Genomic DNA, 23395 nt, shown 5'->3' on the forward strand with positions numbered 1-23395 from the left:
TTGCAGTAAGCCGAGATCGCACCATTGCACTCCAGCCTGGTGACAGAGCGAGGCTCCATCTCAAAAAAAAAAAAAAAAGATGGATTGTGGTAGGGGACAGGGGACCCCACCATACATTTAGGCAAGTGCATGGTCCAACTCATAGCTGCTGTGTCAAGCGTGCCGTCTGTTTTTTTGTTTGTTTGTTTGTTTGTTTTTTCAGACAGAGTTTCACTCTATCACCCAGGCTTGAGTGCGGTGGCGCGATCTCAACTCACTGCAACCTCCACCTCCTGGGTTCAAGCAATTCTCCTGCCTCAGCCTCCCAAGTAGTTGGGATTACAGGTGTGCACAACCACACCCGGTTAATTTTTTGTATTTTTAGTAGAGACGGAGTTTCACCATGTTGGCCATGACTGGTCTCCAACTCCTGACCTCAGGTGATCTGCCCACCTCCACCTCCCAAAGTGCTGGGATTACATGCCTGGGCCACCGCGCCCAGCCATGGCATCTGTTTTACCAGAAGAGATCAACGCACCCTCTGAAACATGATACAGGACACTGATCTGGTGAGTGGGTTCTTTTCAATCCCTAACAGAAAAGAGGACCAAAACAGTTTGCCTCTGCGTGAAGGAAAGCATTACTCATGAACTCTCCCACTGTCTCACTCCCGACACCACCCACATTAAGTATCTGTTACAAGCACCTTATCTCCAGCCGGGCGCGGTGACTCATGCCTGTAATCCCAGCACTTTGGGAGGCCGAGGCGGGCGGATCATGGGGTCAGAAGTTTGAGACCAGTCTGGCCAACATAGTGAAACCCCGTCTCTACTAAAAATACGCAAAAAATTAGCTGGGTGTGGTGGTGTGTGCCTGTAATCCCAGCTACTCCAGAGGCTAAGCCAGGAAAATTGCGTGAACCCGGGAGGCGGAGGTTGCAGTGAGCCAAGATCGTGCCACTGCACTCCAGCCTGGGTGACAGAACAAGACTCCATCTCAAAAAAAAAACCAGCTGGGTGCGGTGGCTCACGCTTGTAATCCCAGCACTTTGGGAGGCCGAGGCGGGCGGATCACGAGGTCAGGAGATGGAGACCACGGTGAAACCCCGTCTCTACTAAAAATACAAAAAAAAAATTAGCCAGGCGTGGTGGCAGGCGCCTGTAGTCCCAGCTACTCGGAGAGGCTGAGGCAGGAGAATGTCGTGAACCCAGGAGGCGGAGCTTGCAATGAGCCTAGATCGTGCCACTGCACTCCAGCCTGGGCGACAGAGCGAGACTCTGTCTCAAAAACAAACAAACAAACAAACAAAAAAACACCTTATCTCCGTCTCTGCTGTATTTATTTATTTCTTTATTTTTATGTTTTTAAGATGGAGTTTCACTTTTGTTGCCCAGGCTGTAGTGCAATGGCGTGACCTCAGCTCACTGCAGCCTCCACCTCCCGGCTCAAGTGATTCTCCTGCCTCAGCTTCCTGAGTAGCTGGAATTACAGGTGCCCACCACCACACCTGGCTAATTTTGTTTTGTATTTTTAGTAGAGACAGTGTTCCACCCTATTGGCCAGGCTGGTCTCGAACTCCTGAACTCAGGTGATCCACCCGCCTCAGCCTCCTAAACTGCTGGGATTACAGGCGTCAGCCACCGTGCCCAGCCTATTTATTCATTTATTTATTCATTTTTTAGAGACAGAATTTGGCGCACTTGAATTGATAAATCTGAGACATATATTGATAAAGGACAATTATATAAATATTATAAATACAGTTAATATTAATAGTTAATACAGGGAATATTTATATATTTACGAAATGTATACACAGTTCAGCTGGGTGGAGTGGCTCATGCCTATAATCCCAGCACTTTGGGAGGCTAAGGTGGGAGGACTGCTTGAGGCCAGGAGTTCGAGACCGGCCTGGGCAACATAACAAGACCTTGTCTGTATACAAAATTTAAAAATTAGCCTGGCATTTTGGAGCCCGCTTGTGGTCCCAACTACTTGGGAGACTGAGGCGGGAGGATTCTTGAGCCTGGGAGGTCGAGGCTGTAGTGAGCTGTGTTTGCACCACTGCACTCTGGCCTGGGTAACAGAACAAAACCCTATCTCAAAAAAAAAAAAAAAAAAAGGAAAGAAAAATTTTGAACTGTCCTTTCATAAGCAGGACTGTCCTTTTATCTGAGTTTATGTCCTTTCTAGTTTTTTGGTTTTCAACATCTGATTTTTTTTTTTTTTAACAGAGTCTGGCTCTTTCATCAAGGCTGGAGTGCAATGGCACAGTCTCGGCTCACTGCAACCTCTGCCTCCTGGGTTCTAAGTGATTCTCCTACCTCAGCCTCCTGAATAGCTAGGATTACAGGCACCCATCACAACGCCTGGCTAATTTTTGTATTTTTAGTAGAGACGGGGTTTCACTATATTGGCCAGGCTGGTCTTGAACTGCTGACCTCAGGTGATCCACCTGCCTTGGCCTCCGTAAGTGCTGGAATTACAGGCGTGAGCCACCCCGCCTGGCTCAACATCTGGTCTTTTACAAACTCATAGTAGGTTTTAAAATTTTTTTTACTTGTCAATATTTTAATAACCCTATGTGAGTCTCTCAAATTTCTAAAACATTTTACTATTAAGGGATATCCAAAGGACACAAGCCTTGGTTTAGTATTTCGAAGACAAAAGGACAAACTGCAATGTGAACCGCAGCCACAGGGTGGCAATACTTACCCACCAATTCTGTCTCCTAAGAAAGGCTAAAACATCCTAAACGTCTATTTGGCCAATAAAGAGCTGGATTTGTAGCCACAACTGGGCTTTCCTATTTTGCTATCAAAACTTGGTTGGTTTTGTAGACTGCTTCTATGCTAGAAAATACTTGCTTTTCTGGCTGGGCGCAGTGGCTCACGCCTGTAATCCCAGCACTGTGGGAGGTCGAGGCAGGTAGATCACCTGAGGTCAGGAGTTCAAGACAAGCCTGGCCAACATGGTGAAATGCTATCTCTACTAAAAATATTTAAAAAATTAGCCGGGCGTGGTGGCAGGCGCCTTTAATCCTAGGTACACAGGAGGCTGAAGCATGAGAAATGCTTGGACTCAGGAGACAGAGATTGCGGTGAGCCGAGATCACGCCACTGCTCTCCAGCCTGGGCGACAGAGAGAGATTCTGGCTCAAAAACAAACAAACAAACAAAAATGAAAAAAACTTGGCTGGTTTTGTAGACTGGTTCTATGCTAGAAAATACTTGCATTTCTGTCCAAATTTTTGCTTGGAAAAGATGGTACTACTGTCAAACTATCAGCTATCTCAGAGTATCCAAATGTCTGCTAATGTTAGCCAAGCTAATTTCTTCGCCACCTATGATGACATTTTCCTGTACACATTCTAATTATTTTGACATTTGATGTAGCTGAAATTCTCTAGTCTGGGAAAGAGTGAACTTAACTAACCTTACATTTGTTTGTTTGTCTGTTTTTGAGACTGAGTCTCACTCTGTTGCCAGGCTGGAGTGTGGTGGCAGGATCTTGGCTTACTGCAACTTCCTCCTCCCGGATTCAAGCGATTCTCCTGCCTCAGCCTCCCAAGTAGCTGGGATTACAGGGACCTGCCACCATGCCCGGCTAATTGTATATTTAGTAGAGTCGGGGTTTCACCGTGTTGGCCAGGGTAGTCTTGAACTCTTGACCTCAAGTGATCTACCCGCCTTGGCCTCCCAAAGTGCTGGGATAACAGGCATGAGCCACGGTGCCCAGACTAAACTTACATGTTTTTATTTGTATTATTATTAACTTTAATTATACAATTAATGTATCATGCAGTTCCTTGTTTAAAAATAATAATAAATTGGCCGGGAGCAGTGGCTCATGTCTGTAATCCCAACACTTTGGGAGGCTGAGGCGGGCAGATCACCCTACGTCAGGAGTTCGAGACCAGCCTGGCCAACATGGTGAAACCCAGTCTGTAATAAAAATACAATAATTAGCTGGGCATGGTGGTGGGCGCCTGTAATCTCAGCTACTTGGGAGCCTGAGGCAGGAGAATCACTTGAACTTGGGAGGTGGAGGTTGCAGTGAGCCAAGATTGCGCCACTGCATTCCAGCCTGGGCGACAGAGCAAGACTCCGTCTCAAAAAATAATAGTAATAAATTTAAAAATATTGTATATGGGTATGGCTAAAGGCTCCTTTAACCACAGTCTCACATATACATCTTGCCATATAAAAAACATTATTTTGGCCAGGTGTCATGGCTCACATCTGTAATCCCAACACTTTGGGAGGCCAAGGCCAGAGGATTGCTTGAGGCCAGGAGTTTGAAACCAGCCTGGGCAATAGTGAAACTCCGTCCCTAAAAAAAATTTTTAAAAATCAGCCGAGTGTGATGGTGTGTGCCAGTAGCTACTTGGGAAGCCCAGGCAGGAGGATTGCTTGAGCCTAGGAGTTCAAGGCCAGCTTGGGCAACATAGCAAGACTCCCATCTCAAAAAATAAAGTAAAATAAATAAAAATTTTTTAAAATATAATAAATAAACATGTTAATATACATATTCTAAGAGATGACCAAAAAATAAAAATAATTTTTAAAGTGTTAATAGATGTTTTCCATTTGTTTTTCATAAGTTGTGCTTCAATATTATGAGTGGGATTTGCTTTTACATATACCCCTGATACACGACTTTTTTTTTTTCCCCAGACAAGGTCTCACTCTGTCAACCAGGCTGGAGTACAGTGGTGCCATCATAGCTCACTGCAGCCTCTGCAGATTCAATCTTGCCAGGTTTCGTGATCCTCCTACCTCAGCCTCCCAAGTAGCTAGGACTACAGGCACGCCCCACCACGCCTGGACATTTTTTAAATTTTTTGCAGAGACGGGGGTCTCTCTATGTTGCTCAGGCTGGACTCCCAACTCCTAGGCTCAAGCAATCCTCCTGCCTCAGCTTCCCAAAGTGCTGGGATTATAGGCATAAGCCACTGTGCCCAGCCCACGTTTTTTAAATGTTTGCCAATCTGCTATTTGAAACATATCTCATTTTTTATTTACTTTGTGTTTCTGTAATCTCTGGAAAAGTTGAACATCTTATAGTTTCACGTCTCCTCTACTGAGAATTGCAAATCTACTCATATGCTCGGTGACATTTCTATTGGGTTGTCTCTTTTTCTCTTTGTTTTCTTTTTTTTTTTTTGAGACAGAGTCTCACTCTGGCCCAGTGCCCAGGCTGAAGTGCAGTGGTCCGATCTCGGCTCACCACAACCTCTGCCTCATGGGTTCAAGTGATTCTCATGTCTCAGCCTCCCAAGTACCTGGGACTGCAGACGTGCAGCACCATGCCCAGCTAAGTTTTGTATTTTTAGCAGAGACAGGGTTTCACCATGTTGGCCAGGCTGGTCTCGAACTCCTGACTTCAGGTGATCCACCCGTCTTAGCCTCCCAAAGTGCTGGGATTACAGGCGTGAGCCACTGCGCCTGGCTATATTCAGGTTTAGAGTTGACTTTTATGAATGGCATGATGCCAGGCAGCATACTTATTAATATTTTTTCCAAAGGCATGTCTGATTGTCCAAAATAATTTGTTGGCTAGTAAGGGCTTTATCTGAAGATTCAAGATGCCATTTATAACATATGGTTAATTTCCAAAAATACATAGGTCAATTTTATGGAAACTATTTATTTCTACTGCTTTATTCTTATATTAATGTGATGAGGTTTCAATGGCTGCAACTTTATAGTATGTTCTGATTTTTATTCAGTCAGATGTCTTCTTTGTTCTTGTCTATTCTTTTACAAAAATGCCTTTGCTATTCATAACATTTACTTTCATATAAATTTTAAAATCATCTTGACAAGCTACATTAAAAATCCCACTAGGATTTTGATTGAAATTACATTAAATTCCTAGGCTCGTTGTGAGAAATTAACTAGGAGAAATCACATTTTACAATCTTCAGTCTTCCCATTCAGAAATGTGGTATCTACTGGCCCAGCGTGGTGGCTCTGCCTGTAATCCCGGCACTTTGGGAGGCTGAGTTGGGTGGACAACTTGAGATCAGGAGTTTGAGACCAGCCTGGCCAACATGGTGAAACCCCGTTTCTACTAAAAAGACAAAAAAAATTAGCCAGGTGTGGTGGGGCGCACCTGTAATCACAGCTACTCGGCAGGCTGAGGCAGGAGAATCACTTGAACCCGGGAGGAGGAGATTGCATGAGCCGAGATTGCACCACTGCACTACAGCCCGGTGACAGACAGAAAAAAAGAAAAGAAAAGAAAAAAGAAACGTGGTACTACTCATGCTATGATTGGCTTCAGTCATCTACTTCAGTGGATTCAACTCTCTGCTTGTAGATAAATTATTTCCATTTCCTGAGAACATAATCTGCCTATCTTTTAGGCCAGTGGTCTCCAAATTATTTTTATTACACATTCCTGGCCAGGCGTGGTGGCTCACACCTATAATCCCAGCACTTTGGGAGGCCGAGGCAGGTGGATACCTTGAACCCTGACTTTGAGGCCAGCCTGGGCAACATAGCAAAGTCCTGTCTCTACAGAAAAATACAAAAATTAGCCTATAGTCCCAGCTACTCGGGAGGCTGAGGTGGGAGGATCGCTTGAGTCCAGGATGTGGCGGTTGCAGTGAGCCAAGATTGTGCCACTGCACTCCAGCCTGAGCAACAGAATGAGACCCTGTCTCAAAAAAAATAAAATAAATAAACGAGCTTAAATTGATTCTTTTTTTTTTTTTCTTGAGATGGACTCTCACTCTTGTCACCCAGGCTGCAGTGCAGTAGAGCGATCTCCACTCACTGCCACCTTCGCCTCCCAGGTTCAAGCAATTCTCCTGCATCAACCTCCCAAGTAGCTGGGATTACAGGCACCTGCCACCACACCCAGCTAATTTTTTGTATTTGTAGTGGAGACAGGGTTTCACTATGTTGGCCAGGCTGGTTTTGAACTCCTGACCTTGTGATCCGCCCACCTCAGCCTCCCAAAGTGTTAGGATTACAGGCGTGAACCACTGTGCCTGGCCAAACTGATTCTTATGAGTAAAATTTGCAAGCATGAAAAAATACATATAAATGATTTACATATACTATTATACTAATATATACTTTATAAAACATACAAAGGAATATTTTAAATAAGATAACATAAATAATAGTTTTATTTTTTCTTTTAAAAGTATTTTTATTTTTATTGTTTGTAGGAAACAATAGTTTTAAAGCAAATATTTTATTTTCATTTTAAATCCATTTGCTCTCATTAAGAACAGTAGTGGTGGCCGGGCATGGTGGCTCACGCCTATAATCCCAGCACTTTGGAAGGCCAAGGCAGGTGGATCACCTGAGGTCAGGAGTTTGAGACCAGCCTGGCCAACATGGTGAAACCCTGTCTCTACTGAAAATATAAAACTATCTGAGTGTGGTGGCACATGCCTGTAGTCCCAGCTACTTAGGAGGCTGAGACAGGAGAATGGCTTGAACCCAGGATGCGAAGGCTGCAGTGAGCCGAGTTCATGCCACTGCCCTCCAGCCTGAGCAAGACAGAGTGAGACTCCATCTCAGAAAAAAAGAAAAGAAAGGAAAACAATAGTTATAAAGTAAATATTTTCTTGTGGTTTTCAATCCATTTGCTCTCATTAAAAACAGTAGTGGTGGCCAGGTGCAGTGACTCACACCTGTAATCTCAGCACTTTGGGAGGCTGAGGTGAGTGGATCTCTTGATCCCAGGAGTTTGAGACCAGTTGGGGAAAAAAACCAAGCTAAAACTTTACTCCTAATAGAAACTCTCCTATTCATTGAGCAACAATTCCCTTTCTCCTCTTCTACCCAGCTTTTGGTAACCTCTAATCTACTTTTTGTCTCTATGAATTTGCCTATTCTAAGTACTTCATATGAGTAAAATAACACTTTTTTTCTTTTTTTTTTTTTAAGAGGCAGGGTCTTGCTCTGTTGCTCAGGCAGTACAGTGGCACGATCACAGCTCACTGCAGCCTCAAATTCCTGGGCTCAAGGGATCCTCCCACCTCAGCCTCTCAAGTAGCTAGGACTATAGGCACACACCACTACACCCAGTTAACTTTAAAAATAAATTTTTTTGGCTGGGCACTGTGGCTCACATCTGTAATCCGAGCACTTTGGGAGGCCAAGGAGAGCAGATCACCTGAGGTCAGGAGTTTGAGACCAGCCTGGCTGACATGGTGAAACCCCGTGTCTACTAAAAATACAAACAATTAGCCAGGCATGGTGGCAGGTGCCTGTAATCCCAGCTACTCGGGAGGCTGAGGCAGAAGAATTGCTTGAACCTGGGAGGCGGAGGCCTCAGTGAGCCAAGATCGTGTTATTGCACTCCAGCCTGGGCAACAAAAGCGAAACTCCATCTCAAAAATATAAATAAATAGGGGCCAGGCGTGGTGGCTCATGCCTGTAATCCCAGCACTTTGGGAGGCCGAGGCAGGCGGATCACGAGGTCAGGAGATTGAGACCACTCTGGCTAACATGGTGAAACCCCGTCTCTACTAAAAATACAAAAAATTAGCCGGGCGTAGTGGTGGGCGCCTGTAGTGCCAACTACTCGGGAGGCTGAGGCAGGAGAATGGCATGAACCCAGGAGGCGGAGCTTGCAGTGAGCTGAGATCGTGCCACTGCACTCTAGCCTGGGCGACAGAGCGAGACTCTGCCTCAAAAAAAAAAATATAGATAGATAGATAGACAGACAGACATATAGATAGATGTAAATAAATGAATAAATAAATTTTGGGGGGATAAAGATGTTATCTCTCTATGTTGCCCATGCTGATCTCAAACTCCTGGCCTCAAGCAATCCTCCCATCTCAGCCTCCCAAAGCAACATTTGTCCTTTTGTGTCTGTATTACTTCATGTGGCATAATGCTGTCAAGGTCCTTTCATGTTGTAAGATGTTGCAGAACTTCATTCCTTTTTTTTTTTTTTAATCTCAGCTCACTGCTACTTCTGCCTCCTGGTCTCCTGCCACCACTCCCGGCCATCCTCCCACCTCAGCCTCCTGAGTCGCTGGAACTACAGGCACGCACCCCCACGCTAGGCTAATTTTGTATTTTTAAATAGAAACAGGGTTTTGCCATGTTGCCCAGGCTGGTCTTGAACTCCTGAGCTAGGGCGATCCACCTGCCTCAAACTCCTGGGCTCAAGTGGTCTGCTCACCTCAGCCTCCCAAAGTGTGGGGATTACAGGCGTGAACCACCATGCCTGGCCCTTTGCCTAGTTTATTTTATTTTATTTTATTTTATTTTATTTTATTTTATTTTATTTTATTTGAGACAGAGTCTCGTTCTGTCATCCAGGCTGGAATGCAGTGGTGCAATTTCAGCTTGCTGCAACTTCCGCCTCCTGGGTTCAAGTGATTCTCCAGCCTCAGCCTCCTGAGTAGCTGGGATTACAGGCACAAGCTACCACACCAGGCTAATTTTTGTATTTTTAATAGAGATGGAGTTTCACCATGTGGGCCAGGCTGGCCTTGAAGTCCTGACCTCAGGTGACCCTCCTGCCTTGTCCTCCCAAAGTGTTGGGATTATAGGTGTGAGCCACTGTGCCCAGCCACTTTTCCCATTTTAGAATTGGGTTGTGTGGGGGTATTGTTGTTTCTGCTATTGTTGTTGAGTTGTAGGAGTTCCTTATATATACTGGATATTAATCCTTTATCAGATATATAATTGGCAGATATTTTCTCACATCCTGTGGGACTCTGTTGATGGTGTCCTTTGATGCACAAAATTTTTCCATTTTAATGAAGTTCAATATACCTATACCAAATCTAATGTCACAAAATTTTCCCCCATTTGCTTTTAAGAGTTTTATAGTCTGGGCATGGTGGCTCAAGCTTGTAATTCCAGCACTTTGGGAGGCCAAGGTGGGCAGATCACTTGAGCCTAGGAGTTCAACACCAACGTGGGCAACATGGTGAGATCTCATCTCTACAAAAAACAAAAACAAAAGTTAGCTGGGCATGGTGGCACACACCTATAGTCTCAGCTACTCAGGAGGCTGAGGTGGGAGGATTACTTGAGCCTGGGAAATTGAGGCTGCAGTGAGCCATGATGGTGCCACTGTATTCCAGCCTGGGTGACAGAACAATACCTTGTCTCAAAAAAAAAAAAAAAGAAAGAAAGAGGAAAAAAAGAGTTTTGTAATTTTGGCTAATACATTTAGCTCTTTCATTCAGTTTGATTAATTTTTGTATATCATGCAAGGTAAGGTAATGATGCCACCTCATTTTTTTGCATATGGCTATCCAGTTTTCCCAGCACCATTTATTGAAAAGACTGTCCTTTCCCTATTGAATGGTCTTGGTACCATTGTCAAAAATCATCTGACCATATGTGTGAGGGTTTATATCTGGGATTTCTATTCTGTTCCATATGTCTGTCTTTATGCCAGTACCAAACTGTTTTGATTACAGTAGCTTTGTAATAAGTTTTGAAATCAGGAACTGTGAATCATCCAATTTTGTTTTTCCTTTTAGAAATTATTTTGGCTATTCATCATCCCTTGAGATTCCATACACATTTTTTTATGAGACAGCGTCTCGCTCTGTTGCCCAGGCTGAAGTGCAGTGGCATGATCTTGGCTAACTGCAACCTCCACCTTTTGGATTCAAGCAATTCTCATGTCTCAGCCTTTTGAGTAGCTGGGATTACAGGCACCTGCCACGATGCCCAGCTAATTTTTGTTTTTGTTTTTTGTAGAGATGGGGGTCTCACCACGTTGGCCAGTTTGGCCTCAAACTCCTGGCCTCAAGTGATCTGCCCAACTCAACCTCCCCAAAGTGCTGGGATTACAGGCGTGAACCACCACGCCTGACCTGTAGAAAGGTTTTAAACTACAATTTCAATGTCTTTAATAGTTATAGGGCTATTCAAGTTATTCTTTTCTTCTTGAGTGAGCTTTGGTAATTGGTGTCTTTCAAGAAATACATCCATTTCATCTAAGTTGTTGAATTTAATACCATAATCTTGCTTATAGTTTTCCCTTATTATCCTTTTAATGTCTGTAGAATCTGTAGTGATTTCATCTCTTTAATTCCTAATATTGGTAAGTTGTGTCTTCATTTTTTTTCTGTCCAGTCTAGCTAGAAGTTTGTCAATTTCATACACCATCCCACAAAAGCAGCTTTGGGCTCATTGATTTTCTCTATTGTTTTTCTGTTTTCTGTTTCACTGATTTCAGATTTTACCTTTATTAGTCCCTCTCCTCTCTCCTGCTTAATTTGTATTTAATTTTCTCTTGTTTTTCTTGTTTCTTAAGTAGTTGAATTTATTAATTCAAGGCATTTTCTTTTTCCTAATATAGGTGTTCTGTGTGGCATCTCACCAATTCTGATGTGTGTGTGTGTTTTTATTTTCATTTAGTTCAAAAGACTTTCTAATATCCCTTTTCATTTCTTCTTTATTCCATAGCTTATTTAGAAGTGTGTTATTTGGTCTCCAAATATTTGGGGATTTGTCAAGCATCTTTCTGTTATTAATGTCTTTTCTTCTCTTTTCTTTTTTTTTTTTTTTTTTTTTTTGAGACAGGGTCTCACTCTGTTCCCCAGGCCAGAGTACAGTAGCGTGATCTTGGCTCATTGCAACCTCCACCTCCTGGGTTTCAAAGCGATTCTCCCACCTCAGTCTCCCAAGTAACTGGCACTACAGGCGCATGCCACCACGCCTGGCTTATTTTTTATATTTTTAGTAGAGATGGGGTTTCACCATGTTGGCCAGGCTGGTCTCCAACTCCAGACCTCAAGTGATCTGCTCGCCTCGGCCCCCTAAAGTGCTGGGATTACAGGCATGAGTCACTACACCTGGCCTGGTTTATAGTTTTTCTTTTTTTTTTTTTTTTTTTGAGACGGAGTCTCACTCTGTCGCCCAGGCTGGAGTGCAGTGTTGCGATCTCGGCTCGCTGCAAGCTCCGCCTCCCGGGCTCATGGCATTCTGCCTCAGCCTCCGGAGTAGCTGGGACTTACAGGCGCCCGCCACCACGCCTGGCTAATTTTTTGTATTTTTAGTAGAGACGGGGTTTCACCGTGTTAGCCAGGATGGTTTGTAGTTTTTATTATGTTTGGACAATTGTCTTTCCTCTCCTTTACAGATTTCAATTATTTGTATATTAGATTACTTGAAGTTGTCCCAAAGCTCATTAATGATTTTTTTTTCTAATTCTTTTTTCTCTGTTTTTCTCGTTGTGGTAGTTACTATTGCTGTGCCTTCAAGTTCACTAACCTTTTCTTCTGCATCGTCTAATTTGTCATTAATCCCATCCGGTGTACTTTTTAGAAAAAAATCTCATTGTAGGCTGGGTGCAGTGGCTCACGCCTATAACTCCAACACTTTGGGAGGCTGAGGCAGGAGGATCACTTGAGGTCAGGAGTTCGAAACCAGTCTAGCCAACATGGTGAAATCCCATCTCTACTAAAAATACAAAAATTGGTTGGGCGTGGTGGCATGACCTGTAATCCCAGCTACTTGGGAGGTTGAGGCAGGAGAATCACTTGAGCCTGGGAGACAGAGGATGCAGTGAGCCGAGACTGCATCACTGCACTCCACCCTGGGCAACAGAGCGAGACTCCGTTGCAGAAAAAAAAACCTCATGTAGGTTTTATCTATAGAAGTTCAATTTGGAGGCCGGGCGCCGTGGCTCACACCTGTAATCCCAGCACTTTGGGAGGCCGAGGCGGGTGGATCATGAGGTCAGGAGATCAAGACCATCCTGGCTAACATGGTGAAACCCCATCTCTACTAAAAAATACAAAAAAATTAACTGGGCATGGTGGCGGGCGCCTGTAGTCCCAACTACTCGGAAGGCTGAGGCAGGAGAATGGCGTGAACCCAGGAGGCAGAGCTTGCAGTGAGTGGAGATCGCACCACTACACTCCAGCCTAGGCAACAGAGCAAGACTCCATCTCAAAAAAAAAAAAAAAGGAAGTTCAATTTGGGTCTTCTTAATATTTCCCACGTCTCTAATTAACTTCTGAGCATTCGAAATAGTTATAATAACTGTTTTAATGTCCTTTTCTGCTAATACTAATATCTGGGTGAGTTCTGGGTTGATTTACATTGTTTACTCTCCTCATTACCGGTCACATGTTCCTGTTTCTTTGTATGTCAGTAATCCTTGCTTGGACACCAGACACTGTGAATTTTACCTTTCTTGAAGCTGGATATATTTGTATTACCAGAACTCTTCTTGAGCTGTGTTCTGGAATACAGTTAAGTTACTTGGAAACCACGCCGAGCACAGTGGCTCACGCCTGTAATCCCAGCACTTTGGGAGGCCAAGGCAGAAGGATCATTCGAGGTCAGGAATTTGACACCAGCCTGGCCAACATGGTGAAACCTCATCTCTACTAAAAACGCAAAAAAATTAGCTGGCTTTGGGAGGCCAAGGCGGGCAGATCATGAGGTCAGGAGTTTGAGACCAGTCTAGCCAACATAGTGAAACCCTGTCTCTATTAAAAATACAAAAAATTAGCTGGGTGTGGTGGTGTGCGCCTGTAATCCCAGCTACTCGGGAGGCTGAGGCAGGAGAATCGTGTGAACCCAGGAGGCAGAGGTTGCAGTGAACTGAGATTGAGCCACTGCTCTCCAGCCCGGGCAACAGTGTAAGACTCTGTCTCCAAAACAAAAAATTAGCTGGGTATGGTGGTGCACACCTGTAATCCCAGCTACTAGGGAGGCTGAGGCAGGAGAATCGTTTCAACCTGGGAGACAATGGTTGCAGTGAGCCGAGATTGCGCCACTGCACTCCAGCCTGGGAGACAGAGTGAGATTCTGTCTCAGAAAAAAAATAAAGTTACTGGGGAACCATTTGATGCATTCAAGTCTTGCTGTTATGCCCTGTTAGGTGGGTATTAGGCAGTGTGCAATCTAAGGCTAATTTTCCCCTCCAATGAGGCAAGACCTTGCTTAGTCCTCTACCCAATGACCTGTGAATTCTGAACAGGCATTGTTCTTGGCCCTGTCTGAGTGTCAAGCACTATTCCAATGCATTCAGATGGTTCTTTCCCTAGAAACAAGTAATTATGTCACACGTGTATGCTGATGTACTCTGCTACATACTCCAGGGGTTCCTCTGCAGATCTCTGGGGTTCTCTCTGTGCAAAACTCTCTCTGGTACCCTTCCTTATAAGCTGCAGTTACCTTGTTCTTTCTGGACTTAGCTCTGTTACAACCAAGGAAGTCAGCTGGTCTTAGTTCTCCTTCCCTGTGTGATGACCTGATAAACTCTCAAGTCTGTAAGCTAAGCAATTGCAAGGCTCACCTCACGTTTACCATCTCTCGAACACTATCTTTTGTTGCCTGATGTCTAGTGTCTTGAAAAAAACATTGTTTCATGCATTTTTTTGTTTATTGTTGCAGCTGCGAGGGTATATCTGGTCTTTGTTACTTCGTCTTGGACAGAAGGGTAAATTAGGACCTTTACTCTGAAATTGACATTTTTGAGAAGAGTGAAATGAGTTACATTTTACAAGATTCTTCTTGTTGCTGTGTTAAGAATGGAAGAGGGCTAAGGGCAGAATTAGGGAGACAAATTAGGAGTCTATAGCAAGAGACAGTGTTGGCTTGGACTCGTGTGGTGCTAGTGGGGGCCATTAGAAATCGGTAGAGGCCAGGCTCGGTGGCTCGTGCCTGTATCCCAACAGTTTGGGAGGCTGAGGAAGGAGGCAGGAGGATCCCTTGAGAACAGCAATTTGAGACCAGCCTGGGCAACACAGGGAGACCTTGTCTCTACAAATAATTTCTTTTTTTTTGGAGAGGCAGAGTCTCGCTCTGTCGCCCAGGCTGGAGTACAGTGGTGCGATATCGGCTCACTGTAACCTCCACCTCCTGGGTTCAGGCAATTCTCCTGCCTCAGCCTCCCAAGTAGCTAGGACTACAGGCGCATGCCATCACTAATTTCTTTTGTATTTTAGTAGAGACGGGGTTTCACCGTGTTGCCCAGGCTGGTCTCGAACTCCTGAGCTCAGGCAATCCGACCGCCTTGGCCTCCCAAAGTGCTAGGAATATAGGCGTGAGCCACTGCACCCAGCCTCTACAAATAATTTTTTTTTTTTTTTTGAGATGGAGTCTCGCTCTATCGCCCAGGCTGGAGTGCGGTGGCGTGGCCTCGGCTCACTGCAACCTTCGCATCCCAGGTTCCAGAGATTCTCCTGCCTCAGGCTCCCGAGTAGCTGGGATTACAGACTTCCGCCACCACGCCCAGCTAATTTTTGTATTTTTAGTAGAGATGGGGTTTCAGCACGTTGGCCAGGCTGGTCTTGAACTCCTGACCTTGTGATCTGCCCACCTTGGCCTCTCAAAGTGCTGGGATTACAAGCGTGAGCCACTGCGCCTGGCCAAATAATTTTTAAAATTTGCTGGGTGAGGTGATGTGCGCCTGTGATCCCATCTACTAGGGAGGCTGAGGTGGGAGGACTGCTTGAGAGCAGAAGGTTGAGGCTGCGGTGAGCTATGATTGCACCACTGCACTCCAACCTGGGTGACAGAGCAAGTCCATCTCCCCTCAACACACACAGCAAAAAAAAAAAAAAAGAGAGAGAAAGTGGTAGAATCAGGGCAAAGTTAGAGCTGCCGGAGGTGTCTGAAGGAATGGTGTGGGGCGTGGGAGGAATAAGATGCTTCCAAGGCTTCTGGCTTGAGTAAGTGGAGGAATGGAGTTTCACTCATTGAGCTGGAGAAGACTGCAGGAGGAAGTGTGGGGAGCGTGAGACATGTTCTTCTTGGGATGCCTGTTCATTCTCCAAGAGAAAAAATTTTTTTCTTAAGTCGCTGTACAAGTGAAGATTTCAAAGCAGGCGGTTAGTTGGCTATATTAGATGTGGAGTTTAGGGGAACGGTCTGGACTGGAGATGAATATTTGGGAGTCATAACCATATGAAAATGTAACCTGGCCGGGCGCGGTGGCTCACACCTGTAATCCCAGCACTTTGGGAGGCCGAGGCAGGCGGATCACGAGGTCAGGAGATCGAGACCATCCTGGCCAACACGGTGAAACCCCGTCTCTACTAAAAAAAAATACAAAAAATTAGCTGGGCGTGGTGGCGGGCGCCTATAGTCCCAGCTACTCCGGAGGCTGAGGCAGGAGAATCACTTGAACCAGGGAGGCTGAGGATGCAGTGAGCAAGATCGCGCCATTGCACTCCAGCCTGGACAACAAGAGCCAAACTCCGTCTCAAAATAAATAAATAAATAACAGCAAGCAACTGCATGCACGTTTGGGGGCGGTGTCCGGGGTGAGAAAGGCCCCGCCAGCAATCCATCCCACAATCAGCGATGGCTGAGGGGGTCTGGACGTCGCGGGACGGGGCTGCACGCCTCCAAGCAAATGCACAGCGCGGCTAAATTGGATTCGACAGCACCGGAAACGGAGACTCCCACTTGGGGCGCTGCGGACACACGAGTCGAGGCTGCCTTCCAGGAAGCAAACAAAAAAAGGGGGGAAAAGGGGGGAAAGAAAGAAAGAAAGAGAAAAAGGAGGGCGAGTGGCGAGCAGGGGCCTCGGCCGCCACCCACACGCCCCGAAGCGTGCTCGTCCCCAGCGCGGGGCTCCCCGCCGCCGCCCTCGGCCATCGGCCGCTCCCTGGTGGCCCAGGCCTCGGACTCCGCGGTCGGCCCGGCGCGGCCCGGCGCCCTCAGGTGCGTACCCCGCCCCCGCCGCCGCCGCCGCCATTAAGGGCGGGTCGCCTTTCGGAACGTCTTCCTCCTGAGGGCCTGGGGAAGGGAGGCCGCCCGGCCGCAGCGGTAGGTGGCCCCCCGGGACACCCCGGCGCCCCAAGGCGAGGCACCCCCGAACCCCGATCCTCGCGGGCAGGACCAGCGGTGTGAGGGTGGGGGCGGGGAAGCCTTGCCGCGGGGGCAATGGTCGTACGCACAGAGCGCGCATCCCTTTCCTTCCTGATTGGTCGAGCTGGGGTGTGCGTGATGTCACGCTCCTCCCGTCGTACGTGGGGCGCTCGCGCTGCGTGTCGACGCGCTTGATTGGTTAAATAAGGGGGCGGGGCCGCCGCTGTTACCAGGCAACTGCGCCCCGGATCCACCCCCTGACGTCACGCGTTGCCTAGAGGCCCAGGTTGTGGATTTTGTCCGTGGGTATGGTCCTCGCGACGGCCTCCGGGGATCTGTTTGTTGGCGGAAAACCAATCCAGACTCCCAAGGAAAAAGGCCGAGGCCCGGGAATTTCCCGTTGCAATTCTGGTTTCGAGTTTAAGGGGGAAAAAGGCTCGCAGGGCTGTATTCTCCACCCCTCAAGCCCAAGCTTTCTTGTTTCTTAATAACAGCTTCGTTGAGATCCATTGTAAAATTCACGTTTTAAGAGTAAATAATTCAGTGCACAGAATTGTGCAACCTTTGCCACTAATTGCAGAACGTTTTCAGTACCCGAGGAGAAGAAACTCAAACCCCATTAGGCCGTCATTCCCCGGTCCCCACCCCGTCCCATCCCCAGCCCCTGGCAATCACTTTTGTCTCCGTGGATTTGCCTGTTCTGGACATTTCGTGTGGATAGAATCATCCCAAGAAGTTTTTTGTGTGTCTGGCTTCTTTCCTTCTTTATGGCTGAATAAAAATCCACGATATGAATACACAGCATTTTGATTTTCCATCCATTGATGGCTATTTGGGTAATTTCCACCTTTTGGCTGTTATGAATAATACTGCTATGAACATTGGTGTACACGTTTTTGTGCGGACATTTGTTTTCAATTCTCATAGGTGTATACCAAGGACTGGAATTGCTGGGCCAAGCTTTGTGTTTTAAGGAAAAAAAAAAAAATCATGTTTTAGTTTCATGCTGGTAATTTGAAGTAAGCAGATGTCTAGATATAAGCTTGGAAACTGGCCAGTTGGAGATTGCTCACGGCTGCAATTGAAGACTCCAGCAGCCTTTTCTCCTCTTTGCTTCCATTTGGAGAGGAAGGCGTCATAGGCTGTGTGACTTCCGTGGACGCGGGGCTTGGCACCGGTTTGCAGTTGGGATCAATCTTCAGTGGCGGTTTGGAGTGGGTCACGGTTCTTCCTGCCTGCCTTCCAGTTTAGTCCCTGACGTCTGCTCCCCAGGGCCCTGGCTCTTCCCCCACGCCTTCAGCCTGCACAGTCCCTTCTCTCATTCTCAGGCTGCAGAACCTGGAAGTACAGTTACCCGCTGTTTCAGTTACCTGAGGTCAACCGTGGTCTGAAAATACTACATGGAAAATTCCAGAAATAAACAATTCATAAGTTTTAAATTGCACGCTGTGATGAAATCTCGCGCTGTGCAGCCTGGGCAGTGAATCGTCCCCTTTGTTCAGCGTCCCCACGCTGTGGACGCTCCACACCCATAGTCACTTAGTAGCTGGCTGGGTTATCAGATCGACCGTCACAGTGTCCCAGTGTATGTATTCAAGTCACCCTTATTTTCCGTCATAATGGCCCCAAAGCACAAGAGTAGTGATGCTGGCAATTTGGATAGGCCAAAGAGAAGCCGTAAAGTGCTTCCTCTAAGTGAAAAGGTGAAAGTTCTCGACTTAATCAGGAAAGACAAAAAATCCTATGCTGAGGTTGCTAAGATCTACGGGAAGAATGAATCTTCCATCCGTGAAATTGTGAAGAAGGAAAAAGAAATTCGTGCTAGTTTTGCTGTCTCACCTCCAACTGCTAAAGTGACGGCCACAGTGCGTGATAAGTGCTTAGTTAAGATGGAACAGGCACTGCATTTGTGGGTGGAAGAGATGAACAGAAAACGTGTTCCCACTGACAGCAACATGTTGCGCCAGAAAGCCTTGAGCCTATACCAAGACTTCAGCAAAGGATGCTCTGAAACTGACACCAAGCCATTTACTGCGAGTAAGGGATGGTTACACAGATTCAGGCATAGATTCTCACATCATTACAAGAAGAAGAAGGGTAAGTACGTTACAACAAGTTATATTGAGAGAGAGAGATCACATTCACATAACATTACAGTACTTGATATTCTATCTTATTATTGTTGTTAATTTCTTACTGTGCCTAATTTATAAATTAAAATTCATCGTAGGTATGTATGCACAGGTTGAACATCCCTAATCCAAAAATCCAGAATGTGAACTGTTCCAAAATCCAAAACTTATTGAATGCTGCTGACCTGATGCAAGTTGAAAATTCCATACCTGTCACCTTTGCTTTATTTTTTTTTAAGACAGTCTTGCCCTGTCGCCCAGGCTGGAGTGCACTGTTGCGATCTCGGCTAACTGTAAGCTCCACCTCCCGGATTCAAGCCATTCTTCTACCTCAGCCTCCAGAGTAGCTGGGATGACAGGCGTGCACCACCACGCCTGGCTAATTTTTATGTTTTTGGTAGAGACGGGGTTTCACCATGTTGGCCAGGCTGGTCTCGAAATCTTGACCTCAGTTGATTCACCCACCTCAGCCTCCCAAAGTGCTGGGATTACAGGCATGAGTCACTGCGCCCGGGAGGCCTTCTTTTTTTTTCTCTTGAGACAGAGTCTTGCCCTGTTGCCCAGGGTCTTGCCCTGTTGAAATGGTGGGATCACAGCTCACTGCAGCCTCGACCTCCTGGGCTCAAGCAATCCTCCCATCTCAGCCTCCCGAGTAGCTGGGACCACAGGCATACACCCCCACACCTGGCTAATTTTTAATTTTTTTGTAGAGGCGAAGTCCCATTATGTTGCCGGGCTGGTCCCACTATGTTGCCCGGACTGGCTAACATGGTGAAACCCCGTCTCTACTAAAAATACAAAAATGAGCCAGACATGGTGGTGCACACCTGTAACCCCAGCTACTCGGGAGTCTGAGGCAGGAAAATCACTTGAACCTGGGAGGCGGAGGTTGCAGTGAGCCAAGATCTGTCACTGCACTCCAGCCTGGGCGACAGAGCGAGACTCCATCTCAAAAAAAGAAAAAGAACATAACAGATTTAGGGTTTGGCACTATCCGCAGTTCCAGGCATCCACTGAGGGTCTTGGAATGAGTCTGCCGAAGATAAGGGGGACAGTCCTGGCCCTTCATTTATCTTGTCCGCCCAGTGGATTCTTTTGCGTTCCTACATGCCCTGAGGCCATTTCATGGGTGTCTGGCTCCTTTTACTGTATTGCTTATGATTCCCCTCCACTCCTTGCCATCAGTATACGTTTTTTTTGGGAGGGAGGGGATGGAGTCTTGCTCTGTCACTGAGGCTAAAGTGCAGTGGCACGATCACGTCCCACTGCAACCTCCGCCTCCCGAGTTCAAGAGATTCTCCTGCCTCAGCCTCCTGAGTAGCTGGGATTACAGGTGCATGCCACCATGCCCAGATAATTTTTTTTTTTTTTTGGGGGGATGGAGTTTCGTTCTTGTTGCCCAGGCTGGAGTGCAATGGCACGATCTTGGTGCACTGCAACCTCTGCCTCCCGAGTAGCTGGGATTATAGGCGCCCACCACCACGCCTGTCCTCAGTCTCTCCATGTTGGCCAGGGTTTCACCATGTTGGCCATGCTGATATGGAACTCCTGACCTCAGGTGATCCACCTGCCTCAGCCTCCCAGAGTGCTGGGATTACAGGTATGAGCCACCTCACCTGGCCACTAGTATACATTTTTACATCGCAGGTGCTCATTACATTTTTGTTGAATGGTGAAACATGTACTCTTGAGTTTGTACTTGTAGGCTGAGCTGTGAAGAAGGTGGAATTTATTAATTAAAACCAAGCCTTGTGGCTCGGTGTGGTGGCTCACGCCTGTAATCTCAGCACTTTGGTAGGCTGAGGTGGGAGGATTGCTTGAGTCTAGGGGTTCAAGACTGGCCTGGACAACGTGGCAAAACTCCATCTCTACAAAAAAAAAAAAAATTAGCTGGGTACAGTGGTGTGTGCCTGTGGTCCCAGCTACTTGGGAGGCTGAGGTGGGAGGATTGCTTGAGTCTAGGAGTTCAAGATTGGCCTGGGCAACATGGCAAAACTCCGTCTCTACAAAAAAAAAAATGCAAAAATTAGCTGAGTACAGTAGTGTGTGCCTGTGGTCCCAGCTACTTGGGAGGCTGAGGTGGGAGGATCACTTAAGCTTGGGAGTCCCAGGCTGCAGGGAGCTATGATCATGCCACTACACTCCAGTCTGGGTGATAGAGCAAGACCCTATCTCAAAAGAAAAAAGCAAGACAAAACAGAAAACAAGTCCCGGGTCTGGGCGCAGTGTCTCATTCCTATAATTCCAGTATTTTGAGAGACTGAGGCAGGAGAATCGCTTGAGCCTAGGAGTTCAAGACCAGCTTGGGCAACATAGTGAAACTTTGTCTCTACAAAAAAAAAAAAAAAAAAAAAAAAATCAAAATTAGCCAGGCGCGTGGTAAGCTGTGATGATACCACTGCACTTCGATCTGGAGGACAGAGCAAGACTCTGTCTCAAAACCAAAACAAAACAAAAAAACTAAGCCCTTTAAAACCTGAAAAATTAATCTTTGGAAAGGAAAATCTAGAAACAGTTTTTAAAAATAAACCAGTCCTCTATTTCAAGATTTCAGAGTTTTCATAAAGGGAGTGGATGACATTCCAAATGATGAAAGGTTGTAAGGGACAGATACAGATTCTAGATCAGTGATGGGCAAACTTTGTTTGTAACAATAGTAAATATTTTTGGCTTTGGGGACATGGGGTCTTTGTCACATGCATGCAAACCTTCCTTTGCAGGAAAGCAGCTGTAGACAAGATGTAACAAGTGAATGTGACTGTGTTCTCACAAAGCTTAATTTACAAAAATAGGCTGCGGTCTGGATTTGACCTGTAGGCTGGAGATTGTTCTAGGTATTTGCTTTTCGTTAGTAAAATATCACATTAGAAGGACAGAAACTCCTCCAGGATTGCTGGGAAGACAAAATGAGATTTGGAAGTTTTTGGAGTTTACATCTACAGTTTTAAAAGAGCAAAAAGGGCCAGGCATGGTGGCTCATGCCTGTAATCCCAGCGTTTTGGGAGGCTGAGTGGGGCAGATCACCTTAGGTCAGGAGTTTGAGACCAGCCTGGGCAACATGGCGAAACCCCCTCTCTACAAAAAATACAAAAATTAGCTGAACATGGTGGTGCATGCCTGGGATTCCAGCTACTCAGGAGGCTGAGGTGGGAAGATCACCCAAGCCCGGGGAGGCAGAGGCTGCAGTGAGCTGTGATTGCGCCACTGCATTCCAGACTGGGTGACGGAGTGAGACCCTGCCTCAAAAAAGTGATGATAATTATTATGAAACACTTGTTTTTTAAATGATTACTGGTAGCATAGTTGATGTCAACTGATAGTATCTTTTTTTGAATTCCACCTGGTATCATCCTGCCTATTATTTTATTCTTTGGTTTTTTCAATTTTTTAATTTCTATTTTTGTTTGTGTTTTTATTTTTATTTTCTTTTTTGTTAAAAAGCAGACTTTTGGGCCGGGCGCAGTGGCTCACACTTGTAATCCCAGCACTTTGGGAGGCCGAGGCGGGCGGATCACGAGGTCAGGAGATGGAGACCACGGTGAAACCCCGTCTCTACTAAAAATACAAAAAAAATTAGCCGGGCGTGGTGGCAGGCGCCTGTAGTCCCAGCTACTCGGAGAGGCTGAGGCAGGAGAATGGCGTGAACCCGGGAGGCGGAGCTTGCAGTGAGCCGAGATGGTGCCACTGCACTCCAGCCTGGGAGACAGAGCGAGGCTCCGTCTCAAAAAAAAAAAAAAAAAAAGCAGACTTTTGACATCAGAGCTTGTTTAGGGATTACCGTTGTATAATATTCTGGGGATGACAGAACTGTTTTATACCTTAATTTTATAGTAGCTATATAACTTTATATATGTCAAAATTCACAGGGGCCAAGCAGGTGACTGACACCTGTAATCCCAACACTTTGGGAGGCCAAGGCGGCAGATCACCTGAGGTCAGGAGTTCGAGACCAGCCTGGGCAACATGGTGAAACCTCCTATTTAAAAAAAAAGGAAAATGAGTTGGGCATGATGGCACACGCCTGTGGTCCCAGCTACTCAGGAGGCTGAGGCACGAGGATTGCTTGAGCCCGGGATGGGGAAGTTGCAGTGAGCTGAGAGTGCACCACTGCACTCCAGCCTGGGTGACAGAGTGAGACCCTGTCTCAAAAAAGAAAAAAAAAAAAATCGGCCAGGCGCGGTGGCTCACGCCTGTAATCCCAGCATCCCAGCACTTTGGGAGGCCAAGGCGGGTGGATCACGAGGTCAAGAGATCGAGACCATCCTGGCCAACGTGGCAAAACCCTGTGTGTACTAAAAATACAAAAATTAGCTGGGTGTGGTGGTGCACACCTGTAGTCCCAACTACTCAGGAGGCTGAGGCAGAAGAATCGCTTGAACCAGGGAGGTGGAGGTAGTAGTGAGCTAAGATCATGCCATTGCATTCCAGCCTGGGCAAAAAGAGTGAAACTCCATCTCAAAATAAATAAATAAAAATAATAGAACTGTACATTGGAAAGGGTGAACT

The 23395-nt window shown here is 46.2% G+C and overlaps 1 protein-coding gene across 4 annotated transcripts in view; it reads left to right on the forward strand.

Annotated features, from left to right (window-relative positions):
* The window catches only part of LOC100591419 (general transcription factor II-I repeat domain-containing protein 2B), an 81941-nt gene that overhangs the window by 1529 nt on the left and 57017 nt on the right, over window positions 1–23395 (forward strand). For 2 of the 4 annotated variants that reach the window (XM_030797492.1, XM_030797494.1), the window contains exon 1: window positions 16404–16610. The exons of 1 other annotated variant lie outside the window; for it this stretch is intronic. Coding sequence is in view for 1 of the 3 variants with exons in the window: in XM_030797491.1 (XP_030653351.1) it covers window positions 18377–18854 (478 nt within the window). In the remaining 2 variants the exon portion in view is untranslated. Of the gene's footprint in view, window positions 1–16403; window positions 16611–17673; window positions 18855–23395 lie in introns of those variants that run through there. One more of the 4 variants, XM_030797491.1, reaches the window with a different exon arrangement.

The sequence above is a fragment of the Nomascus leucogenys genome, chromosome 17, assembly GCF_006542625.1.
Source record: "Nomascus leucogenys isolate Asia chromosome 17, Asia_NLE_v1, whole genome shotgun sequence".
Lineage (NCBI taxonomy): Eukaryota > Metazoa > Chordata > Mammalia > Primates > Hylobatidae > Nomascus > Nomascus leucogenys.